At 36.3% G+C, this 17,967-nt stretch overlaps 7 protein-coding genes across 7 annotated transcripts; 3 read left to right on the plus strand and 4 right to left on the minus strand.

Moving 5' to 3' along the window:
• Positions 1-4,348: 4,348 nt before the first annotated feature.
• EAF01_001296 (uncharacterized protein) lies at positions 4,349-4,588 on the minus strand (the record flags this gene model as incomplete). The annotated part of the gene is made up of 1 exon (XM_038909546.1): positions 4,349-4,588. One exon carries the CDS (start codon positions 4,586-4,588, stop codon positions 4,349-4,351), a length of 240 nt encoding a protein of 79 aa, XP_038774358.1.
• A 1,219-nt stretch (positions 4,589-5,807) lies between these two features.
• EAF01_001297 (uncharacterized protein) lies at positions 5,808-7,060 on the minus strand (the record flags this gene model as incomplete). Its single annotated transcript, XM_038909547.1, has 3 exons — positions 5,808-5,902; positions 6,030-6,705; positions 7,010-7,060. The coding sequence occupies 3 exons, from the start codon at positions 7,058-7,060 to the stop codon at positions 5,808-5,810; spliced, it is 822 nt and encodes a 273-aa protein (XP_038774359.1).
• Positions 7,061-8,323: 1,263 nt separating this feature from the next.
• Positions 8,324-8,560, plus strand: EAF01_001298 (uncharacterized protein; the record flags this gene model as incomplete). The annotated part of the gene is made up of 1 exon (XM_038909548.1): positions 8,324-8,560. One exon carries the CDS (start codon positions 8,324-8,326, stop codon positions 8,558-8,560), a length of 237 nt encoding a protein of 78 aa, XP_038774360.1.
• Positions 8,561-9,024: 464 nt separating this feature from the next.
• Positions 9,025-9,243, minus strand: EAF01_001299 (uncharacterized protein; the record flags this gene model as incomplete). Its single annotated transcript, XM_038909549.1, has 1 exon — positions 9,025-9,243. One exon carries the CDS (start codon positions 9,241-9,243, stop codon positions 9,025-9,027), a length of 219 nt encoding a protein of 72 aa, XP_038774361.1.
• Positions 9,244-9,660: 417 nt separating this feature from the next.
• EAF01_001300 (uncharacterized protein) lies at positions 9,661-9,918 on the plus strand (the record flags this gene model as incomplete). Its single annotated transcript, XM_038909550.1, has 1 exon — positions 9,661-9,918. One exon carries the CDS (start codon positions 9,661-9,663, stop codon positions 9,916-9,918), a length of 258 nt encoding a protein of 85 aa, XP_038774362.1.
• A 1,385-nt stretch (positions 9,919-11,303) lies between these two features.
• EAF01_001301 (uncharacterized protein) lies at positions 11,304-12,101 on the plus strand (the record flags this gene model as incomplete). The annotated part of the gene is made up of 2 exons (XM_038909551.1): positions 11,304-11,803; positions 11,831-12,101. The coding sequence occupies one exon, from the start codon at positions 11,304-11,306 to the stop codon at positions 11,781-11,783; it is 480 nt and encodes a 159-aa protein (XP_038774363.1). The 3' UTR covers positions 11,784-11,803; positions 11,831-12,101.
• Positions 12,102-14,069: 1,968 nt separating this feature from the next.
• EAF01_001302 (uncharacterized protein) lies at positions 14,070-14,578 on the minus strand (the record flags this gene model as incomplete). Its single annotated transcript, XM_038909552.1, has 3 exons — positions 14,070-14,212; positions 14,262-14,340; positions 14,390-14,578. The coding sequence occupies 3 exons, from the start codon at positions 14,576-14,578 to the stop codon at positions 14,070-14,072; spliced, it is 411 nt and encodes a 136-aa protein (XP_038774364.1).
• Positions 14,579-17,967: the final 3,389 nt, after the last annotated feature.

Below are 17,967 nucleotides of genomic sequence, written 5' to 3' on the forward strand. Positions count from 1 at the left end.
GATTATTTCCGAAAACCTTTGTTCTAAATATACAAGAGATAAGATTATTGCGATTTATAATAATTGTCATAAGTTGGAGAGGCTTTTTCAAGCTATCTTTCTACAACTCTTGTTACTAATCTATACGCCCACCCATTTCACTTCCAAGATCATTTCGGTTCCATCAACAAACGACTCTGACAACCACAAAGGATTCATAGAACGTTATCAAATTACTTTCAAGAATGAAACCTTGGTCCCCACGGAAGATTGTGAATGGTTACAGTACTATGATAATGAATTTGGGTTGAAATTCCTATATAATAATGGTAGCGGTTATCACAATACTTGTATCGGAAGTGGCTTTATGGTGATCTTAGAAGTAAGACATCAATGGATCATTAGTATTTCTTCAATGACTCGACAACCAATCACTTTCGATTTACTCGCTATTAAACCAGCCTGCTATCAACTATTCATATCTGATCAATCGATTGATCCAGTAGCAGTACTGAGGATGCTACAAGCGATAGATCGAAGCTTTCATAGCTTTTCAGTCAGACTTGATACCCATTTCTTCTCAATAGATCATACATACCTACAATTAGCATCACTTATTGGAGAGAAGATGGCTTTATATTGGGGTCAACCACTTTCTACTATTGAAAAAGTGATGGGTGTTTGGCCAGGGTTGAATTGTTCGATATATTTGGCTTTTGGGAAATGTCCGACAGAATGGTTGAGTTTGTTTAAATTTGAAAAGGAGTGGAAAGTTATGACATTGCAAGATTGTATTGTGGAACTTAAAGGGAATGGAGTACCGAAGATTATTGTATAATGGAGCTTCGACCCTCGGATTTCTAGGACTTTTGTAGTTATTTTTTATAGTATTTGAATCATAGTTATTACTTTCCTTATATTTGACTTTTGTAATTTGTATAAAACATATTATGAATCACAGCTCTGTCAACCTTATGGTATTGTAGAATTTGATAGAATTATAACCCTGAAATCGATTATATAAACCCTGAGATTCCTTGATAATATCGCTCTTCATTGTGTGAAGTATGTGTAGACCTTTTGTTCTCTATCGTTTTGATATTGGAAAAGATGGTGAATCGATTGAAGGTATGGCCGGGACGCTGGGTATATCCATGCTTAAGGTGTAGAAGCGAAAGGTCATAACATTGGCATTAGGTTGAGCTTATTGAAAGCCTAAAGGCCCTGAAAGCCCCGAAAGTTAGTGTATGAGACCCTGAAAAGCAGCCTATAGAATGATGGTACTAGTAAGAAGCAAAATCAAATCTGACAGTGGTTGAAACGAATACCCCAAGCGGTTTAGGATCAAGGTGACCTTGTGTCATTTTAGACGCTCGCAAACCCCCCCCACTTTTTCCTTTCAACTACGGTGTGATATCATGGAAACAATCACATACTATTATGAGTTCTCAATAGGAATTTAATTTGTTGTAGTATCAATATTCATGCTTTAAATGTATGGGGAATATCCGAATTGGATTAGCACTACAAATCAGGGGGATAAAATGCGTGTTGTTATTTAATCTGCAGTTTTCATCCCTCACTCCCCTTCTTTCACCTATCAGGCGTTAAACAACCCACAACATATACAAAACTACATCGTCTGAAATGAATCAGAAAAAGAAGCAAAATCTTGGAGCTTTTATAAAGCCACCATTATTCCAAGTACCAAAAACATACCTTCCATCACAGCCCAGGCAAGCTTTCACAAAAGCGGAGTTCGATCAAATTGGAGTAAATATTTTCAATTGTTAAAAGAATATGTGTGAAAAGATAAGATACAAAACTAATATTACTGGGAACCAGAAGGCAGAGAATAGAATAAAGAAAATGGAACGAAGAAAGTACAACCTTCACGGTGCCTCCTCCATAGACAATTGTTTTGCCACAAGCCCAATACTACAACAAACCACTTGCACAGATACCCTTTCTGCAGTTCCAAGATGATTGCAGATTACTCCCAAGTATACACAAGCTTCCGTTACCTCATTATCTTCTAAAATCTCTACCTCAAATACATATCCTTCCTCATTCAAAGATCAAACTCATAACAAAGAAATAGTTTCTTTCGGGTTTGAAACTATTAACAATAACGGCAATAAGATTCGATTTCGCAGATATTATTTGGTTCTCAAGAATTACTACAAAAACAACAATGCAGTACAAACAAGCACCACCTGGGAAACTAATGCGATCAACTTTCAGTTAGCTTTCCCCTCACTCGTACAGCAAGGAGAAATCCCTTTTCAATCTACTTCCCTCATCACTCGAAGAATTTCCAGCGAGTATTTACAAGACAGGATGGATATCGAATACTAGATTTCTCGAAATAGTTAGGATGTCTAGGATGAAGACAGATATGAGGTATTGAAATTGATTGTCGAGAAGAGTTCATTGCATTTAGTACACCTAGTAGATCTTATCATTCACTTATTGCTTCAAATCTCGAATATCTTAATCTTATGTGTAGGCACTTATTGAATTATAAGGGAAAATAGCCTCAACAATTCTCAATCGTTGATACGCTTCTTAATCTCAATTCTTTTCTTTTTTGGAATCATTGTTGACCAATTCATGCATGCTTCCCTATCTTTTATTCAATCTATCCCACTTCCGCTGGAAGTCGTTTTCCCCTAATAAGGCTTCGAATTTCCTTTCTGAATTCGTTTGTAGACTAGTACCTTTCGGCAATTTCTCCATTATGGATCTAATCAGATAGAGGTGCGAGATATTCATAAGAAGAATCAGGATGTTATTAGGCGAGCTCCATATAATTTGAGGGAGCTGGACCAATACTGCTAAGCTCTGAGAGAGAGAAAAACTATATCCTAGACTTGCCCCTCAAACCTAGTTCGAAAGATTCCTTGTTTTCTGACTCGATAAGTTCCTTCGGTTTTTGGTCTCAGCTAGCCGGACATTATTGTTATACCTATCCTTAATGATATCTACTGGGATGAAGGGCTATTTTGATTTAGGAATACGCCGTCTCGCATTTGTGTAGCGCGATTAATCGTTCATTTCGAACATTCTTATATCTAACCGAACATCCCATTCCATCTTCTATTATACCCCTTCATTTTGTGAATAATGGCATAAACTTCACCAGAAGACAATTCTGATAATCCTTAGAGTTCTGGAAATATCCAACTTGTACATATCTATCTATTGTCTCGAGTTGACCAGGAACGACAATCAAATGTCTACCCTAATTATTCTCGATAACCATTTCCCAGCCATGGTTGCCGACAAAATCGATCAAATCATATATCAAGAACTACCCAAACTCTTGTTACTTGACTGGTTACAATACTTTGATCGATTAAAGAATCCCGAGGTATTGAGCTTCCTTAAAGGTGTAAATTTATGGAGAAGTATATTGGATGTATACCAAGACAATAATGTTATAGAGTACGAGCTAATAGAGAAGGTAAATCTTGACGATGTTCTAAATCAAAGAAGATCGGTGCTAACTCTCGAAAGGCACTTATTGATAAACATCCAATCAGTTACTGAATCATACAGCCATATTCTATCCTAATATATCCCTTAACAGAGTCACCAAAAAACTCAGACATTATAAAGCCTACTTTATTGCAATGTACTCGGGATGGACTATCCTCAAGCGATCACCACAGGCCTTTCTTTCCGATATCTATAATAGAAGATATACGATTATTTCAGCAAGAATTGAACCTAAAAGTTGGAATCAAATAGCAGTTTGAGAGAGCAACTCCGAAATATATTGAGACAGTGATAAGAGAGAGAATCATGTGGAGATGTGTAAGGAATTATAATTTTAATTATGGATGGCTGAATAGGGTATCTTGACAAGACTGTAGGATAGGGGAAGTTTCTTGTGGATATATTGAAGGATCTCAATTCAATGCTCATTAAATGCCCACCTCAAGACCTGGAGCCCAGTCAATTACCTTTGAATACTGGAAAGAGATTTCTCAAATGCTACATTAATATATCAGCCGGTTGCTACTATGTTATATAACGATGCTAAGTACAACACTATTTTGTCAATCAAAAGTTCAGATCTCCAACACCCAACATCCATTCTCCATCTAGCGAAAGCTAATTCCTCTTCATAATCCTAAAGAACAATATTGGAAAACAAGAACATCTTTCATAGTTGACTCAGTTCTAACCAAAAATGTCACCACCACCTAAAAAGGCATCCCTTCTTGCATAGCATCATTTTTGACTTCATAAAATGCAAGCCAAGAAGCTCGTGCTTTGTCGATCTTTTCGTGGTATTTATTAAATCCTTTTTCTAATCGTTCCCTGACATCAGGAATTTGGTTGAAGATATTGAATGCTTGTATTAGATAAACTTGTTGATATATTTGGTAGATCGTGTCACGAAACTCATAGTCGATCTTCGAACACCGTCGGAGAAATTGAATTTCATGGTGTAAGCGGCCATTTCTCTTGTCAATTCCTTAATCTGTTGTGTAGGATTGAGAGCTGAGGCGTATTTGCAAGCTTGCAAGCTTCGATTGTTGAGTTCTATTGCCGTCGTAACGCCATTACTTTGAAGGATAGTGTGATCTATTGGAGTCATATTGGAAGGCACAGAGGAAGCCCGAAAGTTGTTGTTTATAGGTATTTGTCTTCTTGATAGTGACATTACGGATGGAGTTGGTGTTGAAGATATCGATATTTGTGAATTTTTGATCTCTGGTCGTTGTTTTTGTTATACGAGTAAGTGAATATATATATCAATTTTTATTCAATTGTATCAGATTAGATGGGAGACATGATAAATGATGATGGCAACTAACAGTCATGATAAATGGCACAGTAGGCCAACAGATACACGATGGCTAAACTTAGGAAGTATTCAGATGTCGTAGGACTGAGATCAATTGCTGTGAAGGTGGCATAAGAATAACTCTTGTAGTTATCTATACTTAGCTCAAGATGTTAACTTATCACAAGTGATTAGGGCTTAGTATAGCAACTAATATTGAGTGTGGGGTTATGCCCATGGCTATGACTGAAAGGGGTGGGGCAACGAGCATTGGGAATATTGCTATGTTAATCATGCTAGAGCGAGGAATAGATGTAAGAAATCCCGCCATGATGATTGTAATTAAGTGGGGCAATCATCTTCTTATTGAGTAGCAATAGTGGGGTCGATATTCTCGGATTGCAAATGTAAGTATAGACTAACTGTTCAGCAGGGTATGCAGAGGTGCCATGTAACTTTAAGTGATTATCCTTCGATTATGACCGTGCATCATCATTGTTTTCCATAGTTGGATGATTATAAGAGATTTTTCTAACTATGCTTCACTTCTATTATTTCCAGGCCTACTCGTCCACCTCTTTCTGCATGCTATCGAATATGTCTCCAAGTACCAACCGTAACAGTGGATCTCAATCATTCACTGAATATAGGATTCTATTTCCAAATGTTTCCGCACATCCAAATTGAAGATCATTTGGATGAAACTGTGTTCAAGGTAATGAATAATCTATACTCATGATCTAGCAATGTATTATTTGGCAAGTTTCTACTTGAAGTCGAGCAGTAATCAAGTGACATAACGATTTATAATTGTAGAATAACTTTGAGAATTATTAAATGCTTAAAAGAATGACAAACAGCTTGGAAGTTTCTCAAGTACCTAGTTTCAAAGAGTGATAGCAACCCACCAAAAGTTTAAATACAAAGTTCCAAAGAGTAACAATAAATTTCGGTCCAGCATCAAAGTTCTAAAAAGTGACAATTACATTCCTCCACCACTTTTACCACAGTTGCTGATTAACGTAGTTACTTAGGAGCCAAATTCCTTCAAAGCATTTTCATGACGTTCAAGCTCCTCAGCAATGCTAAAAAGCTTGGCAGTTGAACCAGAGAGTGTACATATGACTGTCTTGGCAAAAATTATCATCTTCCAACAATCTAGCAGCTAATATCCTCAAACTAGCCAATTTTTCAGTCGTTTCAGCACGCAGACGTATGAGATGATCGCATCGGTTAAGATGACAATACATACGAAAATTTTCGCAATCAATCTGCGGGCCAGGCGAAGCAGTAGTTGGCATTTGTGTAAGGCCCTCATCGGAGTTTTTAGTGAGGCCATCCATTAGATCTTCATGACGAATGGTACCAAGATTGACGGCTGCTGCACTTGGACTTTCTGCAGAGTTCTGACTGGAGATATGGGCATCAGCATTTGAGTCGTTGGAGGAAGTGTACCCAGCAGTGGGATCCTCTTTTTCTGCACTGTGCTTATTATCAAAAGTTTGGCATAGAGTTGTGTGTTGGTCCATTATCGAGTGGTATTTTGTAACAAGATGCTTGTAATCATTATCCCAGTCTCGATATTCTTGGATGAGTTTTGAATCGACATTAAAGATATGAGAGGCTATTTTGATATGCTTTCCTGCAGATACTCTGTATTCACGCACGTAATCTCTTATCTTATGGGTTTCCTCGATGGCTTGCTTGAGAGTACGATTGTACTGCTTGTTCCAATCATGAAAATATGTTAGAACTTGTAGGTAGTGAGCGGCAGCGGATGCAGCTGTATCACTTTGTGGAAGATTTTGACTTAAGCTAGTGGTTGTATTTTGCTGATGAGTAGTGTTTAAGATATTGGGCCATTCATTAAAACTAGCAGGATCAGCGATGATATTTTGTTGGAAAGTGTTATTTATAATTTCATTTTGCTATTTTTGAGGCTTCAGAGCTTGAGTGTCACCAGCAATATCAATGGACATTTTGAAATCGGGATCCTTGTTGGCATCTGGAATCTCGATCTACTTAATGATTGGATATAGAGAGCTTTCTTGAGACAATTTGGAGCTAGAAGGTCCAGCAGATTGCTTCGATGGTTTAGTAACCTCAACGCTTTTCTCATTGTCAATATTGGTTTGAATGCGAAGGGCTCCGAGTGCACCAGGCACAGTCGATTATTGCTTAAATGACAGTCAGTATCCTGTTCCCAGGTTCTAAAATTGATTGTTAACTAACGTCTGTGTTTGCTGCCACGATGATCTTGCTAATAGCTAGATCAGTATGCATGGTTGCCGAATTCAAAATTTTGTTCTGTTTGTGTAGTTGAAAATTGTTACGAGAAATTGGAATTTGATGTTACTTGTATCGAAGGGATAAAGTTAAGATAATGCTAGTGATTCAAGCATTTGATAAGTCGACCACCCTACTTTCGGGCCACCCCTGTTTTGGGCCACTCTTTTACACGAAAAATCGCTTGTTTGGTTTATTAATATGTCTATTAATATATAATCTAATTTAATAAAAATTTAAATATATATACTTTAAGCAATTTTGGGCTTATTCTGAAATTTTTAGATTTTTAGGATTTTTCTGTATTGAGATCTAGAGCTTCAAAATATCGACTTTTTAATTTGTATAAGAATTACATATAAATTTAAAACTTTTATAAAATCTTTAATAACTTTTTAACAATAATTATCAAAAGAAAACTGTATATCTTTTTGAAAGTTTTGAATTTAAATTTATATAGAAATTCAAAAAAAATTAAAAAAAATTAACAGATATAGAGATATAGTATATAGTGAGTTTAGAGTAGTATAAATAATCCCTGTAATTTTGAGGGTATTCTTTTAAATATCTATTTATAGGAAATTTTCTTTTTTTTCTAAATCCTTCAAAATAAATACATTATAAATTTATAATAAAACTTTTTAGTTTATTTTTAATAATTTTTATTAAAAAGTTATTAAAGATTTTGTAAAAGTTTTAAATTTATATGTAATTCCTATACAAATTTAAAAATCGATATTTTGAAGCTCTAGATCTCAATACAGAAAAATCTAAAAAATCTAAAAACTTCAGATTAAATTCAAAACGATCTGAATTATATATATACAAATTTTCAATAAATTCTATCCATAAATAAAAGAGTTAAAAATTCCATTTTTGGTATAAAAAGTGGCCTAAAAGGGGGGTGGCCCGAAAGTAGGGTACCCGACTTTAGTGAACTTATAGTTACTTTCATATATGTAAGATGATTAGTGATAAATGCTTTGCTTTATTTTTATCTTTTGGATAAGTTGGTGTTTAATCTTACATGCATGTTAATGTATAACCCTTTATCATTATGTATATCAGTCATAAAATTTCAAAATTGCATTAGAATATACTATTTCTATTTTAAAAATGGCAATGCCAACATTCCAATTGTTGCAATGGTGTTAGTATGGGTCTACATTTCCATCCATCCGATAGTATGGTGTGGTATGGCATAAGCACGACTTTTGTTTTCCTTTCTCTCTTTTTATTAGGTAAATGTTCTTATTCAAAATGAAAGGGATTACAAGAAGTAACATGATTTGGAAGAGAACGATTAGCAATAAGACCACCGGGTTGATGATCATTCTAGCATCCTTGATTATTTTGTTCTTCATTACATATTATGTTGGAAAATATTGTTTAAAGTTACAAAGCCCATTCGGTGCAGATGTTGTAGAAGAATATCATTTGGAACAAGAGGTCACAAGAGCGGAAGACTCGCAGTATGAGAACAACAATGGTAATTGATATGAAGGAAGCATCAATATTTATTCAAAGACATGTGTGTCCTCTAGTCCTTCCCCCAAGTCAAATCCAGCTATGATAGGTAAAGGGGAAATTTTGAAGTTGCTAATGATATATGCCTAACAATAAGTTAGTTATCAAATGATTTGGTATCCAGTATAGATCAACCTGAGATGAGATGATTGGTGCGGTAGGGAGATCGTTCAGCACCATTATCCAAAATTCTTTCGCTGTTATTCCACTCATGGTTCTTGCTTCTCGTTGTTTGTCGAATTCTTTATATGAAGTAGGAGAAGATTTTAAAGGGATTGAATTAGACGATGAGGAAATGGGAAGGGATGAAACTGGGGTGGATAGTTGGAGGAGAATGGGATGTGGTCGGGAGACGGAAAGACGTTGTTTAAACGAAAAATGAGAAGAATTTCCAGTATCTCTGCGGCATTTTATTGATAACCCTGAGAAAACAATTAATACATAAAATAAACTTCTTTAGATTCAACATTCTCATCAAGCTTATCTTTCCTCTGATGCCTCCATACTCCCTGGAGGCCGTAAATACTACGATATGAACCGTTTGTACGCTCATTGAAGAGCTCTGTAAGGGTAGATAGTTTAAGATCCGGATGTTCATCCCGCAAAGTGGCAAAAAGATCCTTTTCGTCCTGTGTCCATTTTCGTCCTGGCATAATGGAAACAAATAAGAGTGGTATGAGGTGTGCAATTGAGATAAAGAATGACAAGCTTAGGGTTAACTAGAAATACTGCCATCAGCAGTATCAACAGAATATGTCTTGCTTCGCCCAACCGAAATCCCAAATTAGAAATGATCCATACAACCATACAAAATTGGCGTTCAGTGTCAAAAGCACATCTAGAATATTGAATTCGGCTTTTAAGAATATACTTCCAACAAAAAAGAAACGCTCTGAGATGAAACGCTACTCCATGCTCTTGAATATCGAAAGCTCTCGCTAAGATTTTAATAGAAAATTGCTGCCAAGTTCGATGATATATAATAAGTATGATTAACCTATCTCAATCTCATTATCTAAACCTCAACAACAACAACAACAACACGCCTATTCATCCACCTTATCTTCCTTATGGAGCAAAACAATCATCAATGGCCCAGTTCACTGCTTGATGGAAACCTCGAACAGAATCATGCACAAGTAGAGATCAGTTACAACCAATCATCTTTCAACCAAACACAAGGACAAATCAGTTACGAGCATTCGGCATTCAGCCAAGCACAAGGTCGAGACAATGACGAGCAGTCGGACCTCAATCCATCCCAGAAACAAAACAACCAGTGGCAGTTAGAAATGATTCTCAACCGTAAACCCATAATTCAAGAATAACACGTAAATCCGGATACAATGCCGAAGGAGAGTAACAGCCAATGTTCTTAAGAACAAACCGACTACAAACAGTTGAACTCAATAATGTATGGAATATTTGGTCAACTTATCGAGGAACAGGTCGACAATTAACATCCGGGCTAGGAATGGCAAGAAACCGACGGACTATTCGAACCGGTCCCTTAGGCACCATATTACGATTTTGACTGGCTTATCAGAGCGGATTCCAATCCAGCTAATCAATCGATCCACTTTAATATTGATAATCTTTTTCAAGGATATGATCCTCAGCCTGCGATAATGCCGACCACGATCCCAGCAAGCACCATTACACCTACCCCGCTTTTGGAAACTCATTCTCAGTACTTTAATAACTCTTCATACCAATAGGGAGAGCATACTTTTATGCCATCTACGCGGGAATTGCGATTAGAAAATGATGTCAAACAACTAAAAGAGCAGATGCAATGGTTAGTAAATTGGTCCCAAGATATAATGCAATTCTACAATAAATTCGCTCCAGGTATAATAAAAAGGATAAACATAGTCTACTCTCAAATAATATGCTCTCAATGCTTCCACAAATTAGTGGAGTAGTTTGCATGATATGAACAAAGGGTTGTTTTTGAAAAGATTGTTTTACAGAAGTATTTATAATGGAATGTTTTATATTTTGTTTTTCGTTTTTTACATTAAATATCATCACAATATTGAATTACGCTTTACCTATTGTATCACCATGAACCATTCTCTTGGGTCGGTGCACGTACCAAATTAGGCATTTATTCCGTAATGCAATTAAGGAGGAGCTGACAAGGATTATTTTTTACAAGGTTGGGCACAGGGTAGTATATACCCAGGGTCTAGAAACATGATTGAGTACAGTTATGTTCCTGATTATAGATACGTGAGGCATAGATTAAGAAGTGTATTATTCTGCGAGGATTATGTAATTATTTATATCCTAATTTTTCAATATATTTTTTTGATCTCTTTGATTGCTTTTTTGATTGGCAATAACTTCGACTTTGGATAACAATATTGAATGAACACCTGGTCGAAATCTGGGGTAAGACTCGTACACGGCTGATTTTCAGGGTACATACCTTGTAGGTCTCAAAACTCCCGGATAAGGTATGGTTACCCAACCCTGGGTTTTCAACACTGGCGCATAACACGTGAATGAAAGATAGTAGAGCAAGAGGGAGGCTTCATCTTCATTCCATGATCATTCATTGTCATTAACACCTATATATACTAATTTTGGAAAAGAAGTGGTTGGTATCTGACTCTAAGCTTATAAACCTATCTTACCTTCCCATCAAGTCCAAACCTCTAGATTGTCCTTCCTTTGTTACTTCCCATCACACAAAATATTAAACTTAATGCCATTAAATTTGTTGTCCCTTTTGTTGTTGAAGCCTTCCTTGGCGCATATTCGTGACCAACAACACTTTCCAACATGGCACAGCCTGAGTAGCAATAATGAAAATATAAGATTGACCAATAGGGTGGAAGGACCCAACAATCTTGGACACTCTCAAAATTCTCGGGATCCTAAGTATGAGTATGGGGCAACAAATTATATCAACATACTTCTCCAGCTTGATCGTATTCCTACAATTTACAACCTTTTAGCAAGTATAATGACATGGATTCTTCTGGCTGGTTATTTGATACTACCTTTAACCTTCACTTCACTGCAGAACTCGACTGCAGTAGCCGAGAAAACTGGTAAAGCTGGTACTGTTGTGTTAAGAGCATATTGGAATCTGCCATTATTATGGGTGGCTGCAATATTTTGTGTAATAGGTGCTTCTGATATGACATGGCTCTGGTGGATGTGGAAATGGAACTATATTTAGTTGATAAACCGGATCATATTGTAAGACTGTTCATGATTATATATAAGGAACCTACTGAAAACTAGTGGAAGGCCTGGCTTCATAAATTTGATTACGGGGTTGGGTACAACTGTGATAAACATTTACACAGCGAGAGGAGGGGTTTGGTCAGTTACGGCGATCGTGACCACAGCTGTGACAGGAACTTGCACGGTTTTCATAGTAATAATGTTGGCACTATACCATTTCAAGCTCTTGGGGAATGTCAAGAAAGACCATGAGAGACGGATGGAAAGAATCCAGAGAGCTGATAGAAGCCTAAGTTGGTCAGATTACTAGAAATAGAAACCAACATACCCACAATTAGAAATAAGACACATCTTTGACAAATTTAGCCAAATCTAAATATACTCATACCGACAGTTCGGTTGTGACAGATTCTAAATTTAATTTCGTCTCATCAATCTATGTAAGCATATAGTAATGATACTTCATAATTCTCGAGAGGTCAAGAGCAAACATGAAGTCTTATTCTCATTTCACTTATACTTTCGAAATCAATATGTCAATTCAAAGCGTATTGCATGGCACTCACAATCAGTCTTTGATCAAAAGACATTTCTTAGATCGAGATTTTGCGCTACTTCCACCAGGCTATGATTGGTCATCTCTTCTCTTCTGGTATTCAGTTGATCAAGATATCAACCTCGAAGATGGATTTTCCGAACATCGATATACATGTAGTAGTAAAGACATCGAATTTGGAATATGTGAGCACAAACCTTACATATCCAAAGAGCCTTTGGAAATGGAATGAGATTTTACCATGGAATCTACTGTGGTCATGAGAGAGTATGTGGGATCTTTAGAGTATAATACCCTTAAGATCTGGATGGCCAAGGAACTTATAAAAGAGATTTGTACAGGGTTACAATCCAAAGTTAGATCGGACGAAAATCGATTGACCGACGAACAATCCCACCTTTGAAGGATAAAAAGAATTTTCCATGGAACAAAATGCAACACACGAAGGAACCGGTCAGAAGAAGCAAGCAGGTTGGCAAATTTCACATTGGAGATTATATCAAAACGAGTGGAATTGAGAAAAATAACAATAAACAAAGATTGGGTCGAATTGGATCCTGCTTTGGATACGCTTCAAGCATTAAGGGTATCATTTCAAGTCCAGCTGATCATACTTTGGGAAGCTGAAAGGAGATATGTTTTGTAAGTAAGATGAAATACAATAAAGGATATTAGATACTAATTCAATCTTAGAGCATAAGAACTTTGTCTGTATGGCAAACCAAATAAAGAACTCCATCTTCCTGCAGAGATCTGGTACATGATATTAAATGAGGTTATGGAGATCGAAAAGCCACCTTGTGTCATCAAGGTGAGAGACAGGAACCATAACTGGCGACTCCAAAGATGGATGGTTTCAAAAGTCCTCTTTCAAACAGCTATATCGATATTCTATCTGAAAAATCATTTCGACTTGGATCCCAGTTCTTTCGTTGGCCATCCCATGGCATCTACCATGAAAAATATCACTATTGACTTTCAGGATATGAGATTCGGACATCCTACTTTAGGCTGCTTTTGTCATCTCGATGTAAAAGGTGTATTGTTACAATTAGAGAATTGTACGAACATTCAAAATCTCACTTTTCTCATTGGACCATGCGAATTCCGACTGTTCATACAGGAGGTAATGATGAAGCATCCAACTTTCCACCCGCCAAATAAGTTAACCTCCATGGGATTCAAGTATCATTCTTTTCTTAAATTTAGATGCCCCAATTGTCGCATTTCCGGTAGAGGGATTGGTACAAAGTGGCGTGGGGATGTTGCGAGAATGACAATACAAAAGTTTCTTCTGAATGGCCATTTTGATACTGTGGATATGCAGTCTATGGATATTTTGTTGGAATGATGGCTGCTTTTTTTATTTGAGGGAAGTTCTAAGGCTCTGGTTTCTTTTTTATATGTTTAGTTTTACTTTTATGTTTAGTTCAATTCTTTTCCTAGCTTGATGTTTTAGCTTAGTAATGACGAGATTCATTTTCCCAACTCAGCGAATGTGTCACCACTTGAATATAACAGCATATCCAAAATTCTCTCCTTTTTTCTCTTAGATTAAAGGGGAGTAAGGAGGAAATGAGACGATAAATGAAAAGTTGACAGAGTTTAGATTCAGTACAAGAGATGAGAAGGAGGTGAGCTTGGATACACTAGTGATCAAGTAGTGCAGACTCATACAAGTTGAATTTTTATGTTGGATATAATCTAATCTAATCACAACACCTAAGTCAAATCACTCCCCTCATCTTTCTCAATCTTAGAAGGAGTAATTTCAATGCATGAGTTTTCACGAAGCTGTCCCTCTTTAATGACTTCCTGATGTGTGGAAATAGAGAACAAATTTTCATTTTGTGATGCTCCATCTACTATAGAAAGATTAACATATAATAAAGATGATTAAGAGAAGTATATTACCTGCTGTCTTTCGTTTCAAACTTAATCTTTCCTCTATGTCTTTAGAAGTAAAATTCACAGGCATAGGGTATGTTAATTGCTGTCAAAAATATCAACAATATACTATATAAAGTTGGAAATAGACTTACTATATCGTTGATAGATGGTGGCCAAGAGATTGTATCGACGGATTTGTAGGTAAAGTATTGATTCCGATGAAAAATAAAGACGGCAACATCTATTCCGTCAAGTCTACCGAGCTCATGTGCCTTCTTAATAAGAGTGGCTTTTCTCTTTCTAATGGTTTCACTCCTTGTTTTATTGGTTCTTGAAGTCATGTTTGTCGATGATAGCCGATGAATAAAACGATACAAAGAAGGTCTTGTCAATTATTTTATTTAAATCTATAATGCCTCCTACTATGCCTACTAGTATCATGGGGATCTAAGTTTAGATATTGCCTCCTAGTATCATTGTGAGATTCTATAATAAGTATACTAAATCATTTATTAATATCTTACTAATCAAGTTATATATGTATTAATAATATAAGTATAATATGATTTTATATTATAAAATTATATTATTATATTATAATATAGCTATATCTCTTATCAAATTGATTTATAATAAAATAGAATGAGATGAAATCATATAGAAGATTGTTAATAAATTAACTAAATTAATTAGTTGTATTTCTCTTTTATGATATAAAATGATTCTGTAAGATTCGATTTAAATCAGTCTTATTTATAAGCATAGAAACTACTAGAATTTCATTATAAACTATATAAACCTAGGATATTCTTTAAAGAAAACCTAGGAAAAAAGCAAGCAAAATTCAGCTCAATTAAGCTTTCTCTTATAATTTGTCTTCAATTCAACTCTTATATTATATTCGATTCGTCCTTCAAGCTAGAGTGGCTAAGTCTTCCACTATTACTAGAATATTATTATTATTATTATATTCTGGAAAATTACCTCCAACACAAAAAGCAGTGTGATAGGTACTCTGCCAACTCCATCCGTGCAAAGCACAGCCTTTTCCAACACTCCATCCGCTGGAACGAGAACACTTTCCAGTCCATACGTATCCGCGACCAATGGAAACTGTGCATTTCCACGTAATTGCTCTCTTGTTACTACTACTTTTGCCTATTTGTCCCCAACTTTACTCGGAAGTGGTATATCCTGGTCTCCTCAGGCGACAGATACGGCCCTAATTTGTGCCTGTGACAATAATTGCCTATTGGGAGTCACTTACGGCATTTCTGGTACAAGCGCAACTACACTTTGCAGCAATACTATGCCATCCGGGTTTACAAAACTTGTTGTGTCAAAAACCACGTTGCCGACCTCAACAGGTACAGTTTCGACTCTCAAAATCACAGTTGTGGCAACAACAACAATACTAGCAGCGAGACAAAGCTCGGGATGTAATACGAATCTACCATGATACCCGGATAGTGTCAGCGTAATAGGGGCCCTTCCAACAGGATTGAGGTGTGTGACTGATATGAATAATGATCCAATTTGTGTTGGACAGATGATATGTGCAAATGCAAGAATCCGCACCACCAATGACGACTGTGCTCAAGGTGAAGCATGTATCTTAGACGGCTGCTGGAAAGGCGCATGTGCACATCGACATTGTGGACAAGTAGCAACTGGGTGTCCATGTTAAAAAAAAAAAAAAGTTGTAACGTCTGTCCCTGCGTAGCGAGACGCACCCCGTCACGAGACAAACTACAGGTACTTCGAATTCAAGTGGCTCTAAATTTATGAAAGTATTAATAATTTATGTATTATTATTCTAGACGTCTTCTATAATTCTCTAGAATACTTCTAATGTCTTACTTCTAATGTCTTACTTCTAATGTCTTACTTCTAATGTCTTACGAAAATTTTCATCGTGTAATTGCCGCTCGTGTGAATTGTAGACAGCCTCTTATTTTAGCACAATAGAACCTCTCAACCCGCAAGACTAATATTAAGCTCTTTTTCTATTTTAAACTTATTTAACAGTTCAATGTAAACTTTCAAGCCGTATCGCGAGGTTAAGGCAATTGAGTGAATTAGTCAGCGATGGTGTAGTCGTTATTAAACAGGGGTGGACAGCGGAAGCGGCGATCGATGGTGTAATTGAAACGATCGATAGTATAATCAATTGTACTCTTTTTCTTATTTGTTAAGTGATCTCCCTAGGGAGAAATAGCTAAAGAAAATAGTATATTAATAGCAACTCTGTAGACTTGTTAAGAAAAAAGTTATGATTCCAAAACTATAGATTTGTCTCGTAACAGGGTGCGTCTCGGGACGCAGGGACAGACGTTAATATAAAAAAGTCAAAGCTTTAAATGAATTCTAATTTGAACTTCAAAATCGATTTTAATTTAGAATTCAATATCAATCTTTCCATTCAAAAGATAATTCAATTCTGACTTAATATAAAGAGAATTTAATTAATTCTTTATATCTCTCAATTTTGAAATTTCTAAAGAAATGTAATATTTCGTCAAATTTTGGGTGGTGGCATCAGGTGTCTTTTTTGCCCATGCCACCCCCTGTCAATTGATGCCACCACCGGTGGTGCACACCAAAAAAATCCTTAGAATAATAGTTAGGCCTTCTTCGTGTTAATTTAGAGAAGACAATCTATGTTCCTACCTCCTATTTTGACCCTACATGTGAGCTCATATAGCCTCCATTCCCACCCTCTCCTCGGAGACGCTACGCTTCATAACGCTCTGTATACGGTATATGTGAAGGCTTATTCTACGACCCTACCACCTTCTACTCTTTTACAGTAACTAATACTGAGAGACATAGCAGAAACAAAGCAATACAGCCAGGTAATCGAGAGTGGGCTACAGCGATTGAATGTATTAATGGTATAGGAGAAAGCATTCCTCCATTTTCAGTGGTTAAAGGCAAAAATCACCTTTCGAGTTGGTATACTGGCAGTGATCTTCCACTTGATTGGGTGATCAAAGTTACTAATAATGGATGGACAAATAATAAGATAAGTTCAGAATGAATCAAACACTTCAATAATCATACTATTGTTCGAAAACAAGGTGGTTATCGAATGCTAGTATTAGACGGGCACGAGAGTCAAGAATATTGCAAAGAATACAATATTATATCTCTTTCATTATCTCCTCATTTTCGCATATTACCCAACCATTCGATAACGGATGCTTTAGTGTTTTAAAACGAGCATATGGTCAACAAATTGAGGGGTATATCAAGGCTCATATCAATCATATCACCAAGATCGAATTCTTTATAGCCTTCAAAGTAGCATGTTTGCAATCAATAACTGTTCAAAATGGATTAGCTGGACCCCGCGGAGCTGAATTAGTACCTCTTGATCCTCAAACTGTGATTTCTAAGCTATATATCAAATTACGAACACCTACACCTACCAGATCCTTCTCTATAGAGCTCGATCCTTGGGTTTCTTAAACATCTCACAACTCGAACGATGCTCTATCGCAATTAACCTTGGTTAAAAATCGAATTGCATAGCATAAAGTTCTCTAACTCTAATTTTTCAAACAGTAGCTGTACTAGCGGGAGGTGCAGTGAGGGTTATGCTACAACTGATCCGCAATTCATGCTTTCCTTGTTTACCCCCATCAAACATGGATGATAACTCGCCATTGGCTCGTCTGCTCCAAGCATTTAATACTAGCTTTATAAAAGCAATTTTATATTGAAAACC

The sequence above is a fragment of the Botrytis porri genome, assembly GCF_014898465.1.
Source record: "Botrytis porri strain MUCL 3234 chromosome Unknown BPOR_002, whole genome shotgun sequence".
In the NCBI taxonomy this organism is placed as follows: Eukaryota; Fungi; Ascomycota; class Leotiomycetes; order Helotiales; family Sclerotiniaceae; genus Botrytis; species Botrytis porri.